Genomic DNA, 17,646 nt, shown 5'->3' with positions numbered 1-17,646 from the left:
TCGAATAGCTATATAGATATCTGGCTGGCTGTCTATTGGCTAGCTAGCTAGCTTTCTATTTGAGTTACTTCCGGCTTGAGTGCCCGCAGAAAAACGTATCCTGTGACTGTAAAGTGACCTTGAGAGTTTTGAAAGGCGCTTATAAATGAAATGTATTATTATTATTTGCTGTTGAGATTCACTAACTGATTACACCCCCTCTTCCCAGCCCCCTTTTTATCTTTTGCAAGAGCATGTGAGCTTTTTGACTCCGTGCAGGAAAATGTAGGGTATGATGCAGGTGTAGGAGGCTGCAATGTAGCTGGCCACCTCCACCATCAGTAAGGAGGTGTGGAAGTTGTTGGTGATACGGACCAGCAGATGAGTCAACCAGCACACCAGGAATACGCTAGCAACAGCCACCACGCTTTTAGCCGCCCGGATTTGAGAGCTGGTGTTGGTCTTCCCCAAGATCCCCTTGGGTACTTTGGGTGGAGCTCCGCAGGCGCCGGGACCATCTGGACAGGAAACGGAGCCTATGTAGACGTGGTTCGATAAAGGGTTGGAAGCTGTCCTGATGGATCCATCAAGACCTTCATCCTTATCAAGTTCGGCGTTTCGATTCCGGATCCGTTGCTGGTTCTTCATTAACGTCACCACGATCTGACCGCTAGCAAACAGCAACCCCGCTAAAGGAAGGGCGTTGGCCAGCGTCAGGTAGAAGATCTCATATGTCTGTCTGGAAAAGTCATCCGGAAAGACGTCCACGCAGTCTTCTTCGCTTTCGTTGGTCAACTTGACACGTACGAAAAAAAAGTGCGGTACGCTAAAAGCCAAAGCCGTAACCCAGCTGCCGGCAAGCAGACCCATCACGAGGCCCACGTTGTCCAACTTGACGGGGGCGCCGCCCCGTTTCAAAGAGCCCACCAGCTTCTGGTGCCAAAAGGCGCTAATGAAGAAGGTGGTGAAAATGCTGCTAGTCTCCGATAGATCAGCGCAGAACCGAAAGACGCCGCAGAAATTCTCGCCCAGGAACCAACGACCGGCGAAGTCTGCGATGGTGTCCGGGAGGTCCACCAAGCAGTTGGTGATCAGGTTGGAGACCGCCAGGTTGAAGAAGAGCAAGTCGTTGGTGCACATCCCAGATTTGGAAGGAATGGCGCTAATGGCTAACCAGTTATTGCCGACGATCCCCGCCAGGAACATGAGCGCTCGGATAATGGATTCAACTAACTCCTCGGTGTCCATGGTTGCCAAACAGCTGCTGGCGAACGTCTCGAGAAGGATGGATTTGATCAGGATTCAGACCTTGAGGACTTTTATAGACAAACAGGAGTCACCTCCCCACTAATCACTTCGTAGTGAACACATTACATTAGAACAGCTTTTACCCGAGGGAGCCTCATTGTATGATGGCAGGTGTTGAACTTCATGTCATCTGGTCTCTGAAATTGTTTGTTCCGCCATTTTGTTCCACGTCTCAAGTACGACTACGACTAATAATAATTATTTCATTTCTAAGCGCCTTTCAAAACTCTCAAGGCCACTTTACAGTCACAACATCGGTTTATCTGCAGGTGAGCAGCGGCGGCCACATGCCCCAGCGTTCACTCAACCAGGAAGTAACTCAAATGTATAGTGCGCTAGCTAGCTAACAGATTAATAGATAGCCAGAACAGAACAAATAGATAGCCAGATAGACAGTTAGCTAACTAACTAGATAGCCATATAGCTAATAAATAGCCAGCTACATAGCTAGCTAGCTAGACAGATAGCAAGTAGATAGTAAATGGATAAATAGCCAGCTACATAGCTAGCTAGCTAGACAGGTAGCAAATGGATAAATAGGCAGCTACATAGCTAGCTAGACAGATAGCAAACGGATAAATAGCCAGCTACATAGTTAGCTAGACAGATAGCAAATGGATAAATAGCCATAGCTAGCTAGCTCATAACTACCTATTCACTAGGTAATAGCTATCTGTTTGCTATCTATTAGCTATCTATATGCTAGCCATTAGCTATATATTTGCTAGCTACTAGCTATCTTTTTACTAGCTATTATCTATCTATTACCTAGCTTGCTATCTATTTGAGTTGCTTCCTGGTTGAGTGAACGCTAGTGCGTGTTGCTGCCGCTGCTCACCCACAGAAAAAAAAACGATCCTGTGACTGTAACTTAAATTGTAGTACAAATACATCCTTCCCCCATTAATTGTCACATGACTGTGAAAACATGTCCACATCCTGCGGATCAATACTTAGAATAGAAAATGTGTTAATGTACCACCCTGAGACTTTTTGTGCTTTTTATTCAGTTATACCCCCACTACTTTGCATTTACTAATCGTGGATTCAGTGTATCACGGAGTGGGGGCGTGTCCCTACCTCGCGGATTTTCACCTATCGCGGGGGTTCTGGCCCCCATTAACCGCGATAAACGGGGGCTTACTGTATTATAGAAGCGGGTTTCTTATGGAGTCATTTTCACAAATAACTACCGTGGTTTTTTAGGTCGATAAAAATACCACGTCGGGGGCTGCCAGAGTCGCGTGGTTGGTTCACTCTCACGTCACCCGCGAGTGAAAGCTCCACCTTCGGGGTAAGCCGGAGGTTGTGTCCGTTCTCCGGTCCGGAGGAGCTCACAGGACGGACGAGCATGAATGTGTGTGGACAGTCATTTATCCTCTCTTCGTTCTTCGCTTTTCACTTCCTTTTTTTTTACCACGTACCCACCGGACCACATTTGAACATGTTTGTGTTATTATTCGAGGGACTTTCTTCCCGCTAATGAGGATTTAAGTGAAACTTGGAAAAGGACACATGGACCGGACGGACACAATGAACGGTAGCGGGTCGGATACGCTTCGAGTTTCCGCTTTCATCCCGGTGTGCACCGCCGCTTGCCTCCTGGTAGGCTCCACTTCGCTCTTCTTCGTTTTCACGTGAGTGACTCCACCTGGTCGACCGGGGTTATTTCTAATTTTACTGTCCATTTTATTCACGTTTATAACTTATTTTTTTGTGGGGCGAACCAATTTCATGTTAGTATTCATACCAAAAATTGGCTTTCATATATGAACTCCATTATATGTGTAAGACATAACTGTACTTTATGAACATCAATATACTTCATTTGTATTAGTTTTCATATTAATATATTATTTCTTATTTTCAACGTGTCACAATGGAAATCAATTAGCATTCACCTTGGCTTTAAAATTAACACATGCAGAGGAGACACCTGCTAGCTTAAAATGTAATGCATTATTATTAGCTTCTCTCATTTCAATTAGAACACAGAACGGAGCACCAAGTCACTTTTCAAATGTGCAAATATATTGTAACATGTGACCAATAATAATAATAATCCATTTCATTTATAAGCACATTTCAAAACTTTCAAGGTCACTTTACAGTCACAGGATAAGTTTTTCTGTGGGTGAGCAGCGGCAGCCACACACGCCAGCGTTCACTCAACCCAGAATACTGTAACTCAAAAAGATAGAAAGCAAACCAGTTAGCTAATAGATAGCTAGACAGCTAATATATTGCTTGCTAGCTAGATAGCTAATATGTTTCTTGACTCAAATAGCTAGGTAGATAGCTATTTAGATAATAGATAGCAAGCAAGCTAGATAGCTAATATGAAATATAAAAATACATTGTCCACTCATTTGATGTATGTTTCCACTTCCTCTGGTGTTGGATTGGAGTGACTGCTCAAAAATTAATACAATACATACGTATTGATTTATATTATGTATATATTTATGAATCAGAATCAGAAAGTCTTTAATAGTCCCACAATGGGGACATTTGCAGCACAAGGACCATTGTCCATTGGGCATGAAGACCAGAAATAATAATACTGTATTTCTAAGCACCTTTCAAAACTCTCAAGGACACTTCGGAATTTTTTTTTGTGTGGGTGAGCAGTGGCAGCCATTCGTGCGAGCGTTCACTCGACCCAGAAGTAACATAGATAGCCAGCTAGATAGATAATAGATCACTAATAATAATAATAATAATAATAATAATAATAATAATAATACATTTAATTTATAAGCGCCTTATCAAAACTCAAGGTCACTTTACAGTCACAGGACGAGTTAGATAGCTAGCTACTTAGCTAGATAACATGATAGATATATGACTAATAGCTATAGATAGCCAGCTAGATAGCTAATAGATAGCTAATAATAATAATAATAATAATAATAATAATGCATTTCATTTATAAGCGCCTTTCAAAACTCTCTAGGACACTTCGGAATTTTTTGTGTGCAGGTGAGCAGCGGCAGCCATTCGCACCAGCGTTCACTCTACCCGGAAGCATTTAATTTCTAAGCGCCTTTCAAAACTCTCACGGTCACTTTACAGTCACAGGACACGTTAGATAGCTAGCTACATAGCTAGCTAGTTTGATAGCTATATGGCTAATAGATAGATAGCCAGCTAGATAGCTAATAGAAAGCTGATAATAATAATAATAATAATAATAATAATGCATTTCATTTATAAGCGCCTTTCAAAACTCTCTAGGAGACTTCGGAAATTTTTGTGTGCGGGTGAGCAGCGGCAGCCATTCGCACCAGCGTTCACTCTACCCGGAAGCATTTCATTTCTAAGCGCCTTTCAAAACTCTCACGGTCACTTTACAGTCACAGGACAAGTTAGATAGCTAGCTACATAGCTAGCTAGTTTGATAGCTATATGGCCAATAGATAGATAGCCAGCTAGATAGCTAATAGAAAGCTGATAATAATAATAATAATAATAATAATAATAATAATGCATTTCATTTATAAGCGCCTTTCAAAATTCTCATGGTCACTTTACAGTCACAGGACAAGTTAGACTAGCTAGCTACATAGTTAGCTAGCTATATGACGAATATAGATAGCCGGCTAGATAGCTAATAGATAGCCAATAATAATAAGAATAATTAATGCATTTCATTTTCAAGCACCTTTCAAAACTCTCATGGTCACTTTACAGTCATAAGAACAATATATGTCACTAGGAGAAATATAAACCATTTTGAAGCTGAGAAAATACAAAAAAAATAATAATTATTGATAGCCATACATGCACAAGTCACCCAGCGGTTATTACAGTGGAAAGTTTTCTCAGGTTACGGAGTGCATGAAAGGGTTAACATGTCTAGATATGACTAAACATGAAGATTAATAAACCAAACAGACCGGCGGTCACAGCCCCGACTGGTTTTCTGAATGAATTCTCCCACTTCACCGGCTCAACTCCGCACTCCGCGGTGACCTTTGAACTGCCCCACTTTCTCTTGCATATATGGAGTACATTCAGGCCTTTTTATATAGAAATGTGACAGCGGGTTGGCAATGCGGAGGGGATTAGGATCTCGTCGATGCCATGTGATCCTCCCCATCTGGGAAAACTTGAGTCTGGAGTATATTTTGACTTTGGCGTGGTGCAGATGCAGATATAATTGCTTGTAGATTTTTGTTTTGTTTAATCTGCTCATACTCACGCATTCAAATCCTTCCACCATCTTGTGCGGGGTTCATTTTGGGCTCTTTTGAATCTTCCTTGCCTTTTTCCTTCTGCTTTTGTTCTGCTGTTCTTGATTTTTTTTTTCATTGATAGATTGACTGACTGTCTGCTGTGCCACTAACCCACTGCGGGGATGAGGGTGATGTGAGCAGATTAGACTGCGTGTGTGTGTGTGTGTGTGTGTGTGTGTGTGTGTGTGTGTGTGTGTGTGTGTGTGCGTGTGTGTGTGATTTAATACAGCTCTGCGCCGGCCGGGCTCTTTTCATTAGGTGGCGTTTGTCTTGTTGGGGGGTAATGAAGTGTCGTCCACGGTCCAGATGGTCTCCGGGTGGGTCCAGCGGCGTCTGTCCGTCCTCATTCCAATCTGGCCCTCAAGAAATCACTTCAATGATTTGTCACGTGGACGCGACAAGATCCAATTAGGTGATCGTAGAGTACAAGGTCGCAATACAAGTGATTGGGATCGCTCCGTCCCTGTTTCTGCTTTCTAATATTGATGACTGCAGTGTCGTAACTATGAAATATTTTCTATCTCGTATCGTCATTTGATCTATTTTCAGTCACAATCGCTTATATACAATTTCACACCTAGCATTGTTCAAAATGAATATCTTGATTTATTTTTAGCTACTTCGTATTTTACTGTATTGCGTCTGGCTAGCGAGCTAGCTACCTAGCTAACAATGTTGCCGTGTACCTAGCTAGCATTACAAAACAGTCTTTTTCTACAAATCTTTCATGAATAACCTTATAACGGAATGTAATAATTATCTATATTATTTATTCTGATGATTTAATGAACAAATGCCTTCCCAGACGTTTAATAACGTGTATCGTGTACACACATGTTAAATCTCACAATTTGGTCGGGAGACTCTCAATTTTGAACACATTACTCACAATACAGTGATACCTTGGCTTACGAACTTAATTGGTTCCCAGACAGAGTGTGTAAAGCGAAAAGTGTGTATCCCAAAAATTAATTTCCCATAGGAAACCATTAAAATGAGAATAATCCGTTCCCAGGTCCCCCTAAAACATTATTATCTACTTTCTAATTTTCTAAGCCTTAAAACTACACAAAATATACCTTATTTTATGTATAATAAATGTGCTATGTTATTATAATTAAAGACAATAAACTGTACCGTATAATAAAGTCATTTTATTTACCTTTGTGATGGTCGATGGCTTGATGGAATGGAGTGGCCGCTTTCATCAGCATTAACTATGAACTATCAAAGTTTAAACTCTTTCACTGTCTGCCTGTCGCTTTAATGTTTAAACCACCTCCCCTCACTGCTGCGTTCTTGACCAATGGTGTGGCTTTAAGCGAAGACTGGGGGCGGGGAATAGAGGACAAAAACAGTCGGCTGCCATTTTGTTGTTAGAAGAACGGACTCATTCGCGAACGACACATCACTCTTTGAGGCAGCTCCGTGTACGAAAAAAGTTCATATGCCAAGTAAAGTTCGTATGTCAAGGTAAAATTTTTCATAAATGTAACATTCGTAAACCGAAAAGTTCGTAAGCCAAGGGGTTCGTAAACCGAGGTATCACTGAACTCACTTTATAAAGCAACTATTGACATAATCCATACAGTTCATTTGTAAAGTGAAACAAAAGAAAATGTAAACAAAAATACATTTTTATACTAATTGAATGTAGAAATAAACATTTTTTTTTTACTTCTAATTTTGTAACGCTCACATTATTTTAACATGCACCACACATTTATGATTACAAAAATCTCCCTATTTATGATTTATGAAACTCAACATGTATGGTATCGTGTATATCACAGGTGTCAAAGTCAAGGCCCGCGGGCCAAATCCGGCCCGCCACATCATTTTTTTCGGCCCGCGAAAGCAAATCAAACTTGTTAAATTCCATGATGATTGCTAAAATCTGAGCCAAAATTTCATATTTTTGGATGTCAACCACAATAAAAGTCATTATTCTTGACTTGAGATTTGAAAACGAGTTATTCATTAATTTGCTGTGTGCTCTATATGTAATATTTGAAGGGATTTAAACATTCTAATGGCTTCCCCAAATTCATAACGGCCCTCGAGAGGAAACCATAACTACAATGTGGCCCGCGGCAAAAAATGACTTTGACACCCCTGGTGTATATGTTGCAATGTATGATACAGTATATCCGGCGGTTCTGGCTATCAACTGTGAGAATTCCACAATTGCCTGTCAGGAAGGGGGCTGTAATCCAGAGTTGATAATCCGGTGGGGATGGGGTGAGGTGGTGGGGGGGGGGGATTAGTGGGTTTGCATCTGGCATGGCATCAGCAATGGGGGAACCCTCCCCCCACTGCTTTACCCCACCATTATTCACTCTCCTCCTCATACATCACCCATGTACGTGTACTCGGTAGACAGCTACTCATTAATCTCTATGGTAATTTATATTAATGTGCACTACTTGTCGTGTTGACCATTTTTTGACAACTTTATTCATTTCAATCGACATGATGACTATTCCCGGAGGTCCTTTCGTAGTACTCCCATTGTGTAACCTGATTACTCAGATCGGCCATCTAATCTGACGCTGCGGTGACATCATCAAAGCACCGTCTACATTTATGTCGCAGATGCAATAATAAGACAGCAGGCAATACGTGACACTGTTTTCCTTATTTTTAATTTGAATAACCATTTTAAGACATCAAAATGCCGTGATAAGCAATTAGCATATAATCTCCAGTGAACATAATTGTGTCGCAGCACCCGCAAGGGACCCCCCTCTGTCGCTTGCTAATCCTCCTGATGTGGGAGCAGTGATGAACACGCACTAATACACGCTTATCTTTCACTGTAAACAATTACTTTTGGAATCCGCCGCTGCTGCCGTGGGAATAAACGAGATGAAGATTATCCTCCCTTTAAAGTCTTTGTTGTTTGTGGACCTGATTTGCGTTAACCTCAACGTGAGCCGGGGTGGTCGGATGTCTTGAAAAATTTGGACAACGTCTGCCCAATGTTACTTTTTCAAGGGTGTACCGGATATTAAAAAAAAAACTCAAAAGATCACCAATTTTTGCTTGTGTTATGGTGAACATTGTACAGTATAATTAATACAGTAAAGTCTCGTTATATCGATATTCAAGGGAGTCCGAAAAAACATCGATATAACCGGGACTATCGATATATCCGACCCTGTTTGCATGTAATTTTCTCCGTGCGTGCATAGAAACAGTATCGATATAACCGGGACTATCGATATATCCGATATCGATATAACGAGACTTTACTGTATCTATCTATCTATCTATCTATCTATCTATCTATCTATCTATCTATCTATCTATCTATCTATCTATCTATCTATCTCTAGATAGATCTCTAGATAGATCTCTAGATAGATAGATAGATAGATAGATAGATAGATATTAGCTCGTGAGCTAGCTATCAATTTGAGTTACTTCCGGGTTGAGTGAACGCTGGCGCGTGTGGCTGCTGCTGCTCACCCACAGAAAAATGTATCCTGTGACTGTAAAGTGACCTTAGTTTTGAAAGGCGCTTAGAAATGAAATGTATTATATTATATTAATTATTAATTATTAATTATTAATTATTATTATTATTATTATTATTATTATTATTATTATGTGGAAAAGCCAAAACTAAAAGAAGATATGTATATATACTGTATATATAATATAAAGTGTCCTTGAGAGCTTTGAAAGGCGCTTAAAATAAAATTTATTATTATTATATTTATAATATTTATATTATATATATATTTTTATATGTCAGATAGTTTTACATTTATTTATATACACAGTATATATTTTTTTTTAAATCAGTGAAAAGAAAATCACATCTAACTTTGATAAATTGCAATGTAAAAATGTGAAAATGTAAAAATAAAGAAAGAAAGAAGTAGGCAAATAATTGTTAATTTTTATGTGAATTTGCAGATGCCCGTGGCTGGCAGTGTTCATCTGTCCTGCCGTGCCGCCGTTCTGCGCCCTCCTTTTCCTTTTTGTTTTGGCCAACTTCACCATGGCGACGTTTATGGATGCTGGCGTCCTCCCGACGGGTGAGTAAACAAATCCGATAGAAATTCCAACTGTGACGTCGTATGATATACCCCACTCTCCATCTTTTATTTATTTCTTTTTGTTCGAACCTGCAGCCAGCGAGGATGAAGACAAGGACGACGAATTCCGCGCGCCCCTCTACAAGAACGTGGACGTGAGAGGCATCCAAGTGCGGATGAAGTGGTGTGCTTCCTGTCACTTCTACAGGCCGCCGCGATGCTCGCACTGCAGCGTGTGCGATCGCTGCGTGGAGGTTGGTCAAGTCGTGTGTTGATTCTTTCATGTATTATATAATGGCACACTTTACAAGGTGTTATTTTATTTTTTCTTTGTGCCGCAAACCATCACCTTTTACCATATGTAGTATCAGATCATTAAACATACTTTCCGATCACTTCCGATCACAAAATGGATAATATATATATATATATATATATATATATATATATATATATATATATATATATATATATATATATATATATATATATATATATATATATATATATGAATATATCCCAGTTTGTTGACATTAGGTTACTCACTTGAGATATGTCGCTATCAAGCTGGCTATCTAGCTAGCTACCTAGCTGGTTATCTATTTTCTATCTATTAGCTAGCTAGCTCGCTATCTAGCTAGCTATCTATTTAATGTCTATTTGCTGCTAACTAGTTATCTAGCTGACTACCCAGCTAGCTACCTATTTGATATGCATATATATATATATATATATATATATATATATATATACGTGTGTATATATGTGTGTATATATATACGTGTGTATATATGTGTGTATATATGTATGTGTATATATGTGTGTATATATGTGTGTATAAATGTGTGTATATATGTATGTGTATATATGTGTGTACATATATATATATGTGGATGTGTATATATGTATGTGTATATACGTGTGTATATATGTGTGTATAAATGTGTGTATATATGTATGTGTATATATGTGTGTACATATATATATGTGGATGTGTATATATGTATGTGTATATACATGTGTATATATGTGTGTATAAATGTGTGTATATATGTATGTGTATATATGTGTGTACATATATATATATATATATATATATATATATATATATATATATATATATATATATATATATATATATATATATATATATATATATATATAGTTTAACAAACTGTGTCTGTTGACCTCAGATTGACCCCAGGTTGCCTGTGCTTCAAATATGCTTCAAATATGTATTCGAGTCACACATGTTGACTAAGCATATAACAGCACGAAACTTTTAACTATGATGACTTCTTATTCTCCATTATTGTAATGTGTAAACCGTAACGTCAATGTGGCCCGTGGCAAAAACCAAGTTTGACACCCCAGGTGTACACCATTCAAAAATGCATGTATTTTTTTATTTTTTATATTGTGCAACTCCCCCGCAGGATTTCGACCACCACTGTCCGTGGGTGAACAACTGCATCGGGCGGCGCAACTATCGCTACTTCTTCCTCTTCCTGTTGTCCCTCACCGGTCACATGGTTTGCGTGTTCAGTCTCGGGCTCATATTTGTGCTTCACCACATGGACCAGTTGTGGAAGCTGCATTGTACCGTCACGTATCCTTCCCTCATGGAGACAAAGTCACAAGTTATTCCTCAGCTCATTTTAAACTTCTTTTTGGATCCTTAACAAGGTTGCAAACAGTTTGGTCGTGATCAGCATATCGGGATTGTTTCTGCTTCCCGTTTTGGGCCTGACGGGTTTCCATCTTTTCCTGGTGTCACGAGGACGCACCACGAATGAACAAGTCAAGTATTGATCTATATAGCGCTTTAACAACAGCTGAAGCGGTAACAAAGCGCTAATATGGATAAAAGGGCAAATGCTGCCCCCTCGTGGAATGGAAGTACATTGCCAGAGGTCTGACCAGCGCTTTATCAGCACCCCCCCGCAAGAAAAACCAAAACTCAAACAAATTCTTGAATGGCGATCCACGTCATGCCTTTCAATTCCGAAATAAATTCGGCAATGGCTGTGAATGAGTTACATTTCGGGTACAATTGACATTGAAAGAGGCCAAATGAGGTGGCTCGGGCATGTGATGTTTTTTTTTTTTTGTGTGTTTGTGACGATCCCTCAGGTCACGGGCAAATTTCAGGGGGGAGCCAATCCATTCACTCGAGGTTGCTGTAACAATTTGGAGTACCTGGTGTGCAGTCCCATCTCTCCAAGGTAAGACACAGCACCGTTATTTTTTTTAGGGCCCATAGGAATTCAGGTAGACCGTTTTTTTAGGCTTTCACCAATTCTGAATCTGCCTGTTTTTTTACATTTTATTCTATTTTATTTGTTTCTCATGCATTAGGTTTTCGTAATACAGTGATACCTCAACTTACGAACTTAATTGGTTCCCAGAAAGAGTGTGTAAGACAAAAAGTTTGTCTGCCGAACATTTATTTCCCATAAGAAACCATTAAAATGAGAATAATCCGTTTCCAGGTCCCCATATAACATAATTTTCTACTAAATATGCCTTGAAACTACACAAAATATACCTCATTTTATGTATAATAAATGTGCTATTGTATTGTAATAAAAGAAATAAAACTGTACTGTATAATAAAGTCATTTTATTTACCTTTGTGATGGTCGTTAATGTAGTTGCCTCTTGATGATATCCGAGTGAGGTTGCCGTGCTTTCTCGGCAATAATACCCTCACACACTGTCCCCTGCTAGCTGCTTTTCGTTAATCCAAATCAACAGAAGTTTTTCAACCTCTTCTATTGCTTGAGACCGTTGCTTAGACAACACAGAAACACCCTTAGCCACACGTAGCAATGGTTGATTTAGCATACTGCTCTGGGATGCTAAATCACACAAACGCACACCTTGTTCGTGTTTTTTGATGATCTCCTTTTTCTGCTCGACCGTAATTTTGTTTTGTCTCCTATTCGGCTGAACACTAGCCTGTGGTGGGGTCTTTTTCAATCCCGTAATAGCAAAAGTACTCCACACGATAACAAACCACGTCTGCACTCAAACAGAGGGGGGTGTGGAAAACTAGTCCGTGTGGTTTGGTTCGTCCGCCGAAAACTAGTTCGTATGACAAGATTATATGCTCGCAAATTTAATGTTCGTCAGGCGAAAAGTTCGTTAGCTAAAGCATTCATAAGCCGAGGTATCACTGTCATAATTAAAAAGTAAAATGGTGACCCACCTGCGGATTATGGTCCCTTGAGATTATTTTTGTTGATCCCCAAGGTACTCAGCCAAGCGTCGAATGAAGTCTGTGATCCACATTCAGCCACCCTTCCTAAAACCAGAGCTTGATAGGCAGCTGTCCGTCAAAGTGAACGACAACGGCAAACACAACAAAACCCCTGCCGGACCAGATCCTCAGAAAAGTCCACCGCCGTTGCCGCCCAAACCAGAACATGGGCTGCTGAAAAGTCACCTAGCCGCCATGGAAGGTAGAAGATTTTTTTGACACCCCTTATGTGACATGGAAGGAAATAAAATATTGCAGTCGCTATACAGTACATTATTTGATATTTATTGGATTGGATTAGCCTTTATTAGTCTCACGGTGGAGACATTTACATTTCACAGAAACAAAGTGATGGAAGGAAAGGAAGAAGTAGAAAAACAAAATACAGGTGCTGCTGTAAAGGCAGCCACTCTCGCTGCGCCATCTTGAAGTCAAAACAACAAAAAGCTAGTTAGCTTTCTATCTATTTGAGTTATTCCGGGTTGAGCGAACGCTGGCGCGTGTGGCTGCCACTGCTCACCCACAGAAAAACATATCCGGTGACTGTAAAGTGACCTTGAGCGTTTTGAAAGGCACTTATAAATGAAATATTATTATTATTATCAATAAATAACAAATAATGTGACATAACACAAAAACACAGACAGCCATTCAATCTGAAGCACTTTCTGCACTCTCTTTGTTGTATGAAGCAGTTCTAGATGAAAGAGGAGTGGTTAAAAGCGTCCTTTTCACCAGTGGATCACAGACGTCATGGTGAAATGTGCATGTCTACTACAAGCTAAATGTTGATAGCAAACACGACACTGTAGCATCCCTTGACGAAAACAGAACTGTCTCACTTCTCCTGTCCCACGTAATTCCGCTTCAATTCCAAGCCGCATCATACGAATATTAGCATATCCACATACGGATATGCTAACGCTCCTTTCTTCTCATCGTGGGCTCCTCAGGCCATGCATCCATCCAACCGCAGACTTTCCAACAGCACCAAACTCTGCTGAACAAAGCGGGCCTGTGAAAATCCTACATTATTATTTCCATTTTTTTTTCAGAAATCGGTCACCACACCAAATCTATCATCCCTGTCTCCATTCCCACTGTGCCTCAGCTGCGACCGGTCCTGGAGGCGATATCCCGAGGATCGTCGCCCATTCCTCCAGAACAGGTTCTGTCCATTTTCGAGACATCATTTGTCCTAATTTGTGTTTTTGATGACTTTGGTGCAATCAAAATTAATATTATTTATGTAACATGTAGCTACTCAAGACCTCAGTGCCAACAGGAGACCCCAACGGAAGCCCCCTGAGGGGACCCCTGCCCCCTTCCCTGCCTCCCTTGCAAACCGCAACCCTCTCCGGGACCGTGACGCTCAGCTCGCGTTCGCTCAGCCTCAAACACGCCGGCCGCCACGTGATCACCAAGTCGCAAGCTAACCCCAGCAGCTCTTACGACAACCTGGTCCCCACCGCGGACCCCCACGGTCACCCCCACAGAGGACCGCCGGCAGTGGGCTATTTCATGAGCCTGGGTCCGGATGTCAGCGCGGTGCAGCGTGGCCCTCACGCTTACAGCCCGGTTTTTGTGGCCGTGTCCCGACGGTCTCCTCAGAATAGAGAGTTGTCGCCTTCTCTGCAGGCTCTCTCATCCCGAGACCCTTCCCCTTCATTCCCGGGGTTCATTCAAAGAGAGCCGTCAACCGCTTTCCAGGGTCTCATGTCCAGAGATCTTAGCCCAGCAAATCTGCCCATGAAGACGCAAAGTCTTCGAGACAGCCTTCGGGATGTGAGTTTGACTCCTCAGAAATCTTCTTCGCCCGCCACGTCGTCGCGTTTCGATGGGCTCTCCAAAGCCCATCAGCGAGAAATCGACGAGAGGCTGCGCTTTCACGTTCCATCCCAAGCCCTGTTCGGACCCGACGCTTGCGTTTACGACATTCCCTGCCGCCGCAGTCTCCCGCCGGACTCCGGACGACCGCAGGGTACCCGGGGAGCCACCCCGCCGGCGTACGGCTCCCGGGAGTTCCTGATGAGCACCGGCGTCCTGGGTTACGGCTCCAGATCATCGCCCCTCTCTGGTTCGTCCACGTCATCCCTCGCCCGGGGACCCAAATTGCATTTGTCCTCCTCGCCGGGTTACTGTCCCTCCGAAAGACCGCCCGTTTCTTCCGCCGCATACACGCTACCTCGTTTACCCTCCACCGCTCCGTATGCACCCTATGGGACGGCGAAACGTCCCTCGCTCACCACCTCCAACGATGGGAAGGATTCGTGAGTAGTCGGTCTTCTCGCCCTGCGAGCTGTAAAGTACAATATTAACTGAATTTGCAAGTTTATTTCATTTTTATTATGACATAATATCGACATTCGTACCTCGGTGTAATGTTGTAGGAACACATTACACCTGTACTTACCATTGGGCAATCTGTAAAAATCGTGATTCACTGGACATACACACATAAAAAAATGTTTGTTCGCAAAGAAAAAAAATGTCTTTTGATATTTGCTTTTTATGTTATTGTCTCCCAATCCATAGATTTTGATATTTGTTTATATGAATAAAACACATTTTGTCATCATTACATATGCTAAAACGTGTTTACAGTCACACTCAACCCGGTAATAACTCAAATAGATAGAAAGCTAGCTAGATAGCTAATAGATAGCTAGATAGCTAATTGGTAGGGAGCTAGCTAGATAGCTCATAGGTAGGTAGCTAGCTAGATAGCTAATAAATAATAAAGCATTTTCTGTGTAGCTCTCTCTTGTTTTTATTTATATCTGTATTTTATTTATTGTATTTTATTTATTATAGTACCTATGCTTGTCAATTATGGCTCAAGTTATTTATATTATATGCTTGTTTGTGACTGTAAAGTCACCTTGAGAGCTTTGAAAAGCACTTAAAATGAAATTTATTATTATTATTATTATTATGTTTCCTGACTCAAATAGCTAGATAGCTAATAGCTATGCAGCTAGATAGCTAATATCTAGCTAGCTAGATAGCTAATAGCTAGCCAGCTTGATAGCTAAAATGGTCATTATTATATTTGCAAAAGCAGAGTTGATGATTCATATATCTATTTTGATATCAGGTCTACCCGTATTGTAGTGATAATTCAATTCATGGATTATTAAGTTCCAAATATATGTTAATATTTTTGGCATTTGTTTTATGATCGAGGGATGATTTCACCAACACAATTACATGTACGTATATGCAAGATGATAATTGTAGTGTTTTAAAAAATTGGTATTTGGCTCCCCCTCGTGGAAATTTGAGGGAATGTCTTGCGGTGTTCATACAGCCATAAAATGTGCCACTGGGAACAAAAAACGATTATTACTGCAGGTTTCTGAGTTATCTATGGTAGTTTTGATAGTATTCTACGTTTGTCTGTATTGTACCACCAATGGTAGCAAATTGAACACACCGGAAGTGGCAATGAATTCATCCATCATGCAAAAAAAATATAGCATTGCTTACATTTTAGCAATTATGATACAATACAGCACAGGATAAGATTTTACCCGATCCCCCCCCCCAAAAAAAAAAAAAAAAAAAAACCGTTCGTAGATGCCTCCTGGTGACCTAGATTTAGCCGGCTGACTTCTTTGCTCAGGGCTCATTGATATGCCTGATTGTCACCGCAACTGCTCATCTCCCCACCAAATCAAACCAAACAAGACTCGTTTAGATGCTACATTGCCTTTTAAATCAGAGTAATTAACAAAAAAAGATCCATCACGTTTATCGGGGTCAATAAGCAAGCCGTTTGGTGCATTCAAGGCCAATCGTGACCTTCTGCAGTGTTAGTAAATATGCAGCGGTGGCCTCAGATGAAAGTGCACACTCACTGATTGTTTGTGTGTGTCTATGTGTGCGCGTGTCTATACGTTTTATGTGTCTTTGTGTGTCTGTGTGTGTCTGTGTGTGCGCGCTTACTGGAGTCAGGCTCAGTTCTTCATGCAAGCCTGAACACAGCAGAGCGGGGGCACTTTGTGTCTTTGTGTGTGTTAGTTTAATTAGGACAAAATCTGCACTGAGGACAGAAAAGAATGAGAGTCTGTATGGATGTTTTCATCGCCATTCAGCTGATGAGATGCACTTTGCTTTTAGTTATTCACTGGCAGGATTTTATTATGATTCACCCAATACGATAGACACATTCTGAGACGATATGATACTAAATGGATGCCGTGGCTGTGATTGGTAAATCCGGTGACAAATCGATAGATGTAAGACACATATTGTACATAAGTTATAATTAGGAGTCCAATGCGACATTAGATACAATTGATACTAAGTAACCTTCGATACAATACTAAATAGATAAGAAAGGTTGGATACGAAACAGAAAAAGAACGACAGCAAGCTAGCTAGCTAACTAGCTCGGTAGCTAACAATCTCGATAGTTTGGATTTTCATTAGTCTTTTGTCTTTCTTTCACAGCATGTGTCGTAGTTTGCTGTGTGGCTTCTTGTTGATCCTAAATTGTTTTTTGGTTAATTTATTATTATTTTGGGGGGGCAACAAAAGTGATTTTTCTTTAACATTCACAGCGAAGTGACGTCACGCTTTCGCCGCCCTCTCATTGGTTCAGGTAAATCTTTTGCTATGTTTACCTTTGCTTGGTTTAGTTAAACGTGTACGCAAAATGTTTATTTTCAGAGTTTGGAAGATTCAAAAATGTGTTCCTTTCAAGAAAATCTGCTCTTTGTGAGGCTAACGTTGTTGCTGACTAGACTGTTTCAACCCTGCGTTTTGATTTTTAGGGGCAATTTATTTACAGCAGGTATGTGGGCTACCG

General features: G+C 40.7%; 2 protein-coding genes across 3 annotated transcripts; one reads left to right on the top strand and one right to left on the bottom strand.

Annotated features, from left to right (window-relative positions):
- Positions 1 to 216: 216 nt before the first annotated feature.
- On the bottom strand, positions 217 to 1,301 carry ora5 (olfactory receptor class A related 5). Its single transcript, XM_089020592.1, has one exon. It carries the CDS (start codon positions 1,225 to 1,227, stop codon positions 217 to 219), a length of 1,011 nt encoding a protein of 336 aa, XP_088876718.1. The 5' UTR covers positions 1,228 to 1,301.
- Positions 1,302 to 2,396: 1,095 nt separating this feature from the next.
- On the top strand, positions 2,397 to 15,415 carry zdhhc8a (zDHHC palmitoyltransferase 8a). 2 transcript variants are annotated; one of them, XM_089020440.1, is made up of 9 exons: positions 2,397 to 2,924; positions 9,450 to 9,571; positions 9,668 to 9,825; positions 11,008 to 11,180; positions 11,269 to 11,371; positions 11,705 to 11,796; positions 12,827 to 13,035; positions 13,889 to 14,001; positions 14,094 to 15,415. In XM_089020440.1, the coding sequence occupies exons 1-9, from the start codon at positions 2,803 to 2,805 to the stop codon at positions 15,105 to 15,107; spliced, it is 2,106 nt and encodes a 701-aa protein (XP_088876566.1). In that variant the 5' UTR covers positions 2,397 to 2,802; the 3' UTR covers positions 15,108 to 15,415. The 2 variants fall into 2 exon arrangements, with proteins under 2 accessions (XP_088876566.1, XP_088876568.1); XM_089020442.1 differs by lacking the exon at positions 2,397 to 2,924 and adding an exon at positions 5,366 to 5,937.
- Positions 15,416 to 17,646: the final 2,231 nt, after the last annotated feature.

This window comes from Hippocampus bargibanti, linkage group LG18, assembly GCF_051943395.1.
Source record: "Hippocampus bargibanti isolate YZ-2025 linkage group LG18, ASM5194339v1, whole genome shotgun sequence".
In the NCBI taxonomy this organism is placed as follows: Eukaryota; Metazoa; Chordata; class Actinopteri; order Syngnathiformes; family Syngnathidae; genus Hippocampus; species Hippocampus bargibanti.
Note: the sequence above shows the minus strand (reverse complement) of the source record. Positions and strands in the feature narration are given on the sequence as shown.

Excerpts from the sequence above, each read along its gene's own strand:
- ora5 (XM_089020592.1), bottom strand. The coding sequence starts at position 1,227 with ATGGACACCGAGGAGTTAGTTGAATCCATTATCCGAGCGCTCATGTTC.
- zdhhc8a (XM_089020440.1), top strand. The coding sequence starts at position 2,803 with ATGGACCGGACGGACACAATGAACGGTAGCGGGTCGGATACGCTTCGA. Across the intron at positions 9,826-11,007 it reads TGTGCGATCGCTGCGTGGAG|GATTTCGACCACCACTGTCC; the intron begins GTTGGTCAAGTC and ends ACTCCCCCGCAG. Across the intron at positions 11,372-11,704 it reads GACGCACCACGAATGAACAA|GTCACGGGCAAATTTCAGGG; the intron begins GTCAAGTATTGA and ends ACGATCCCTCAG.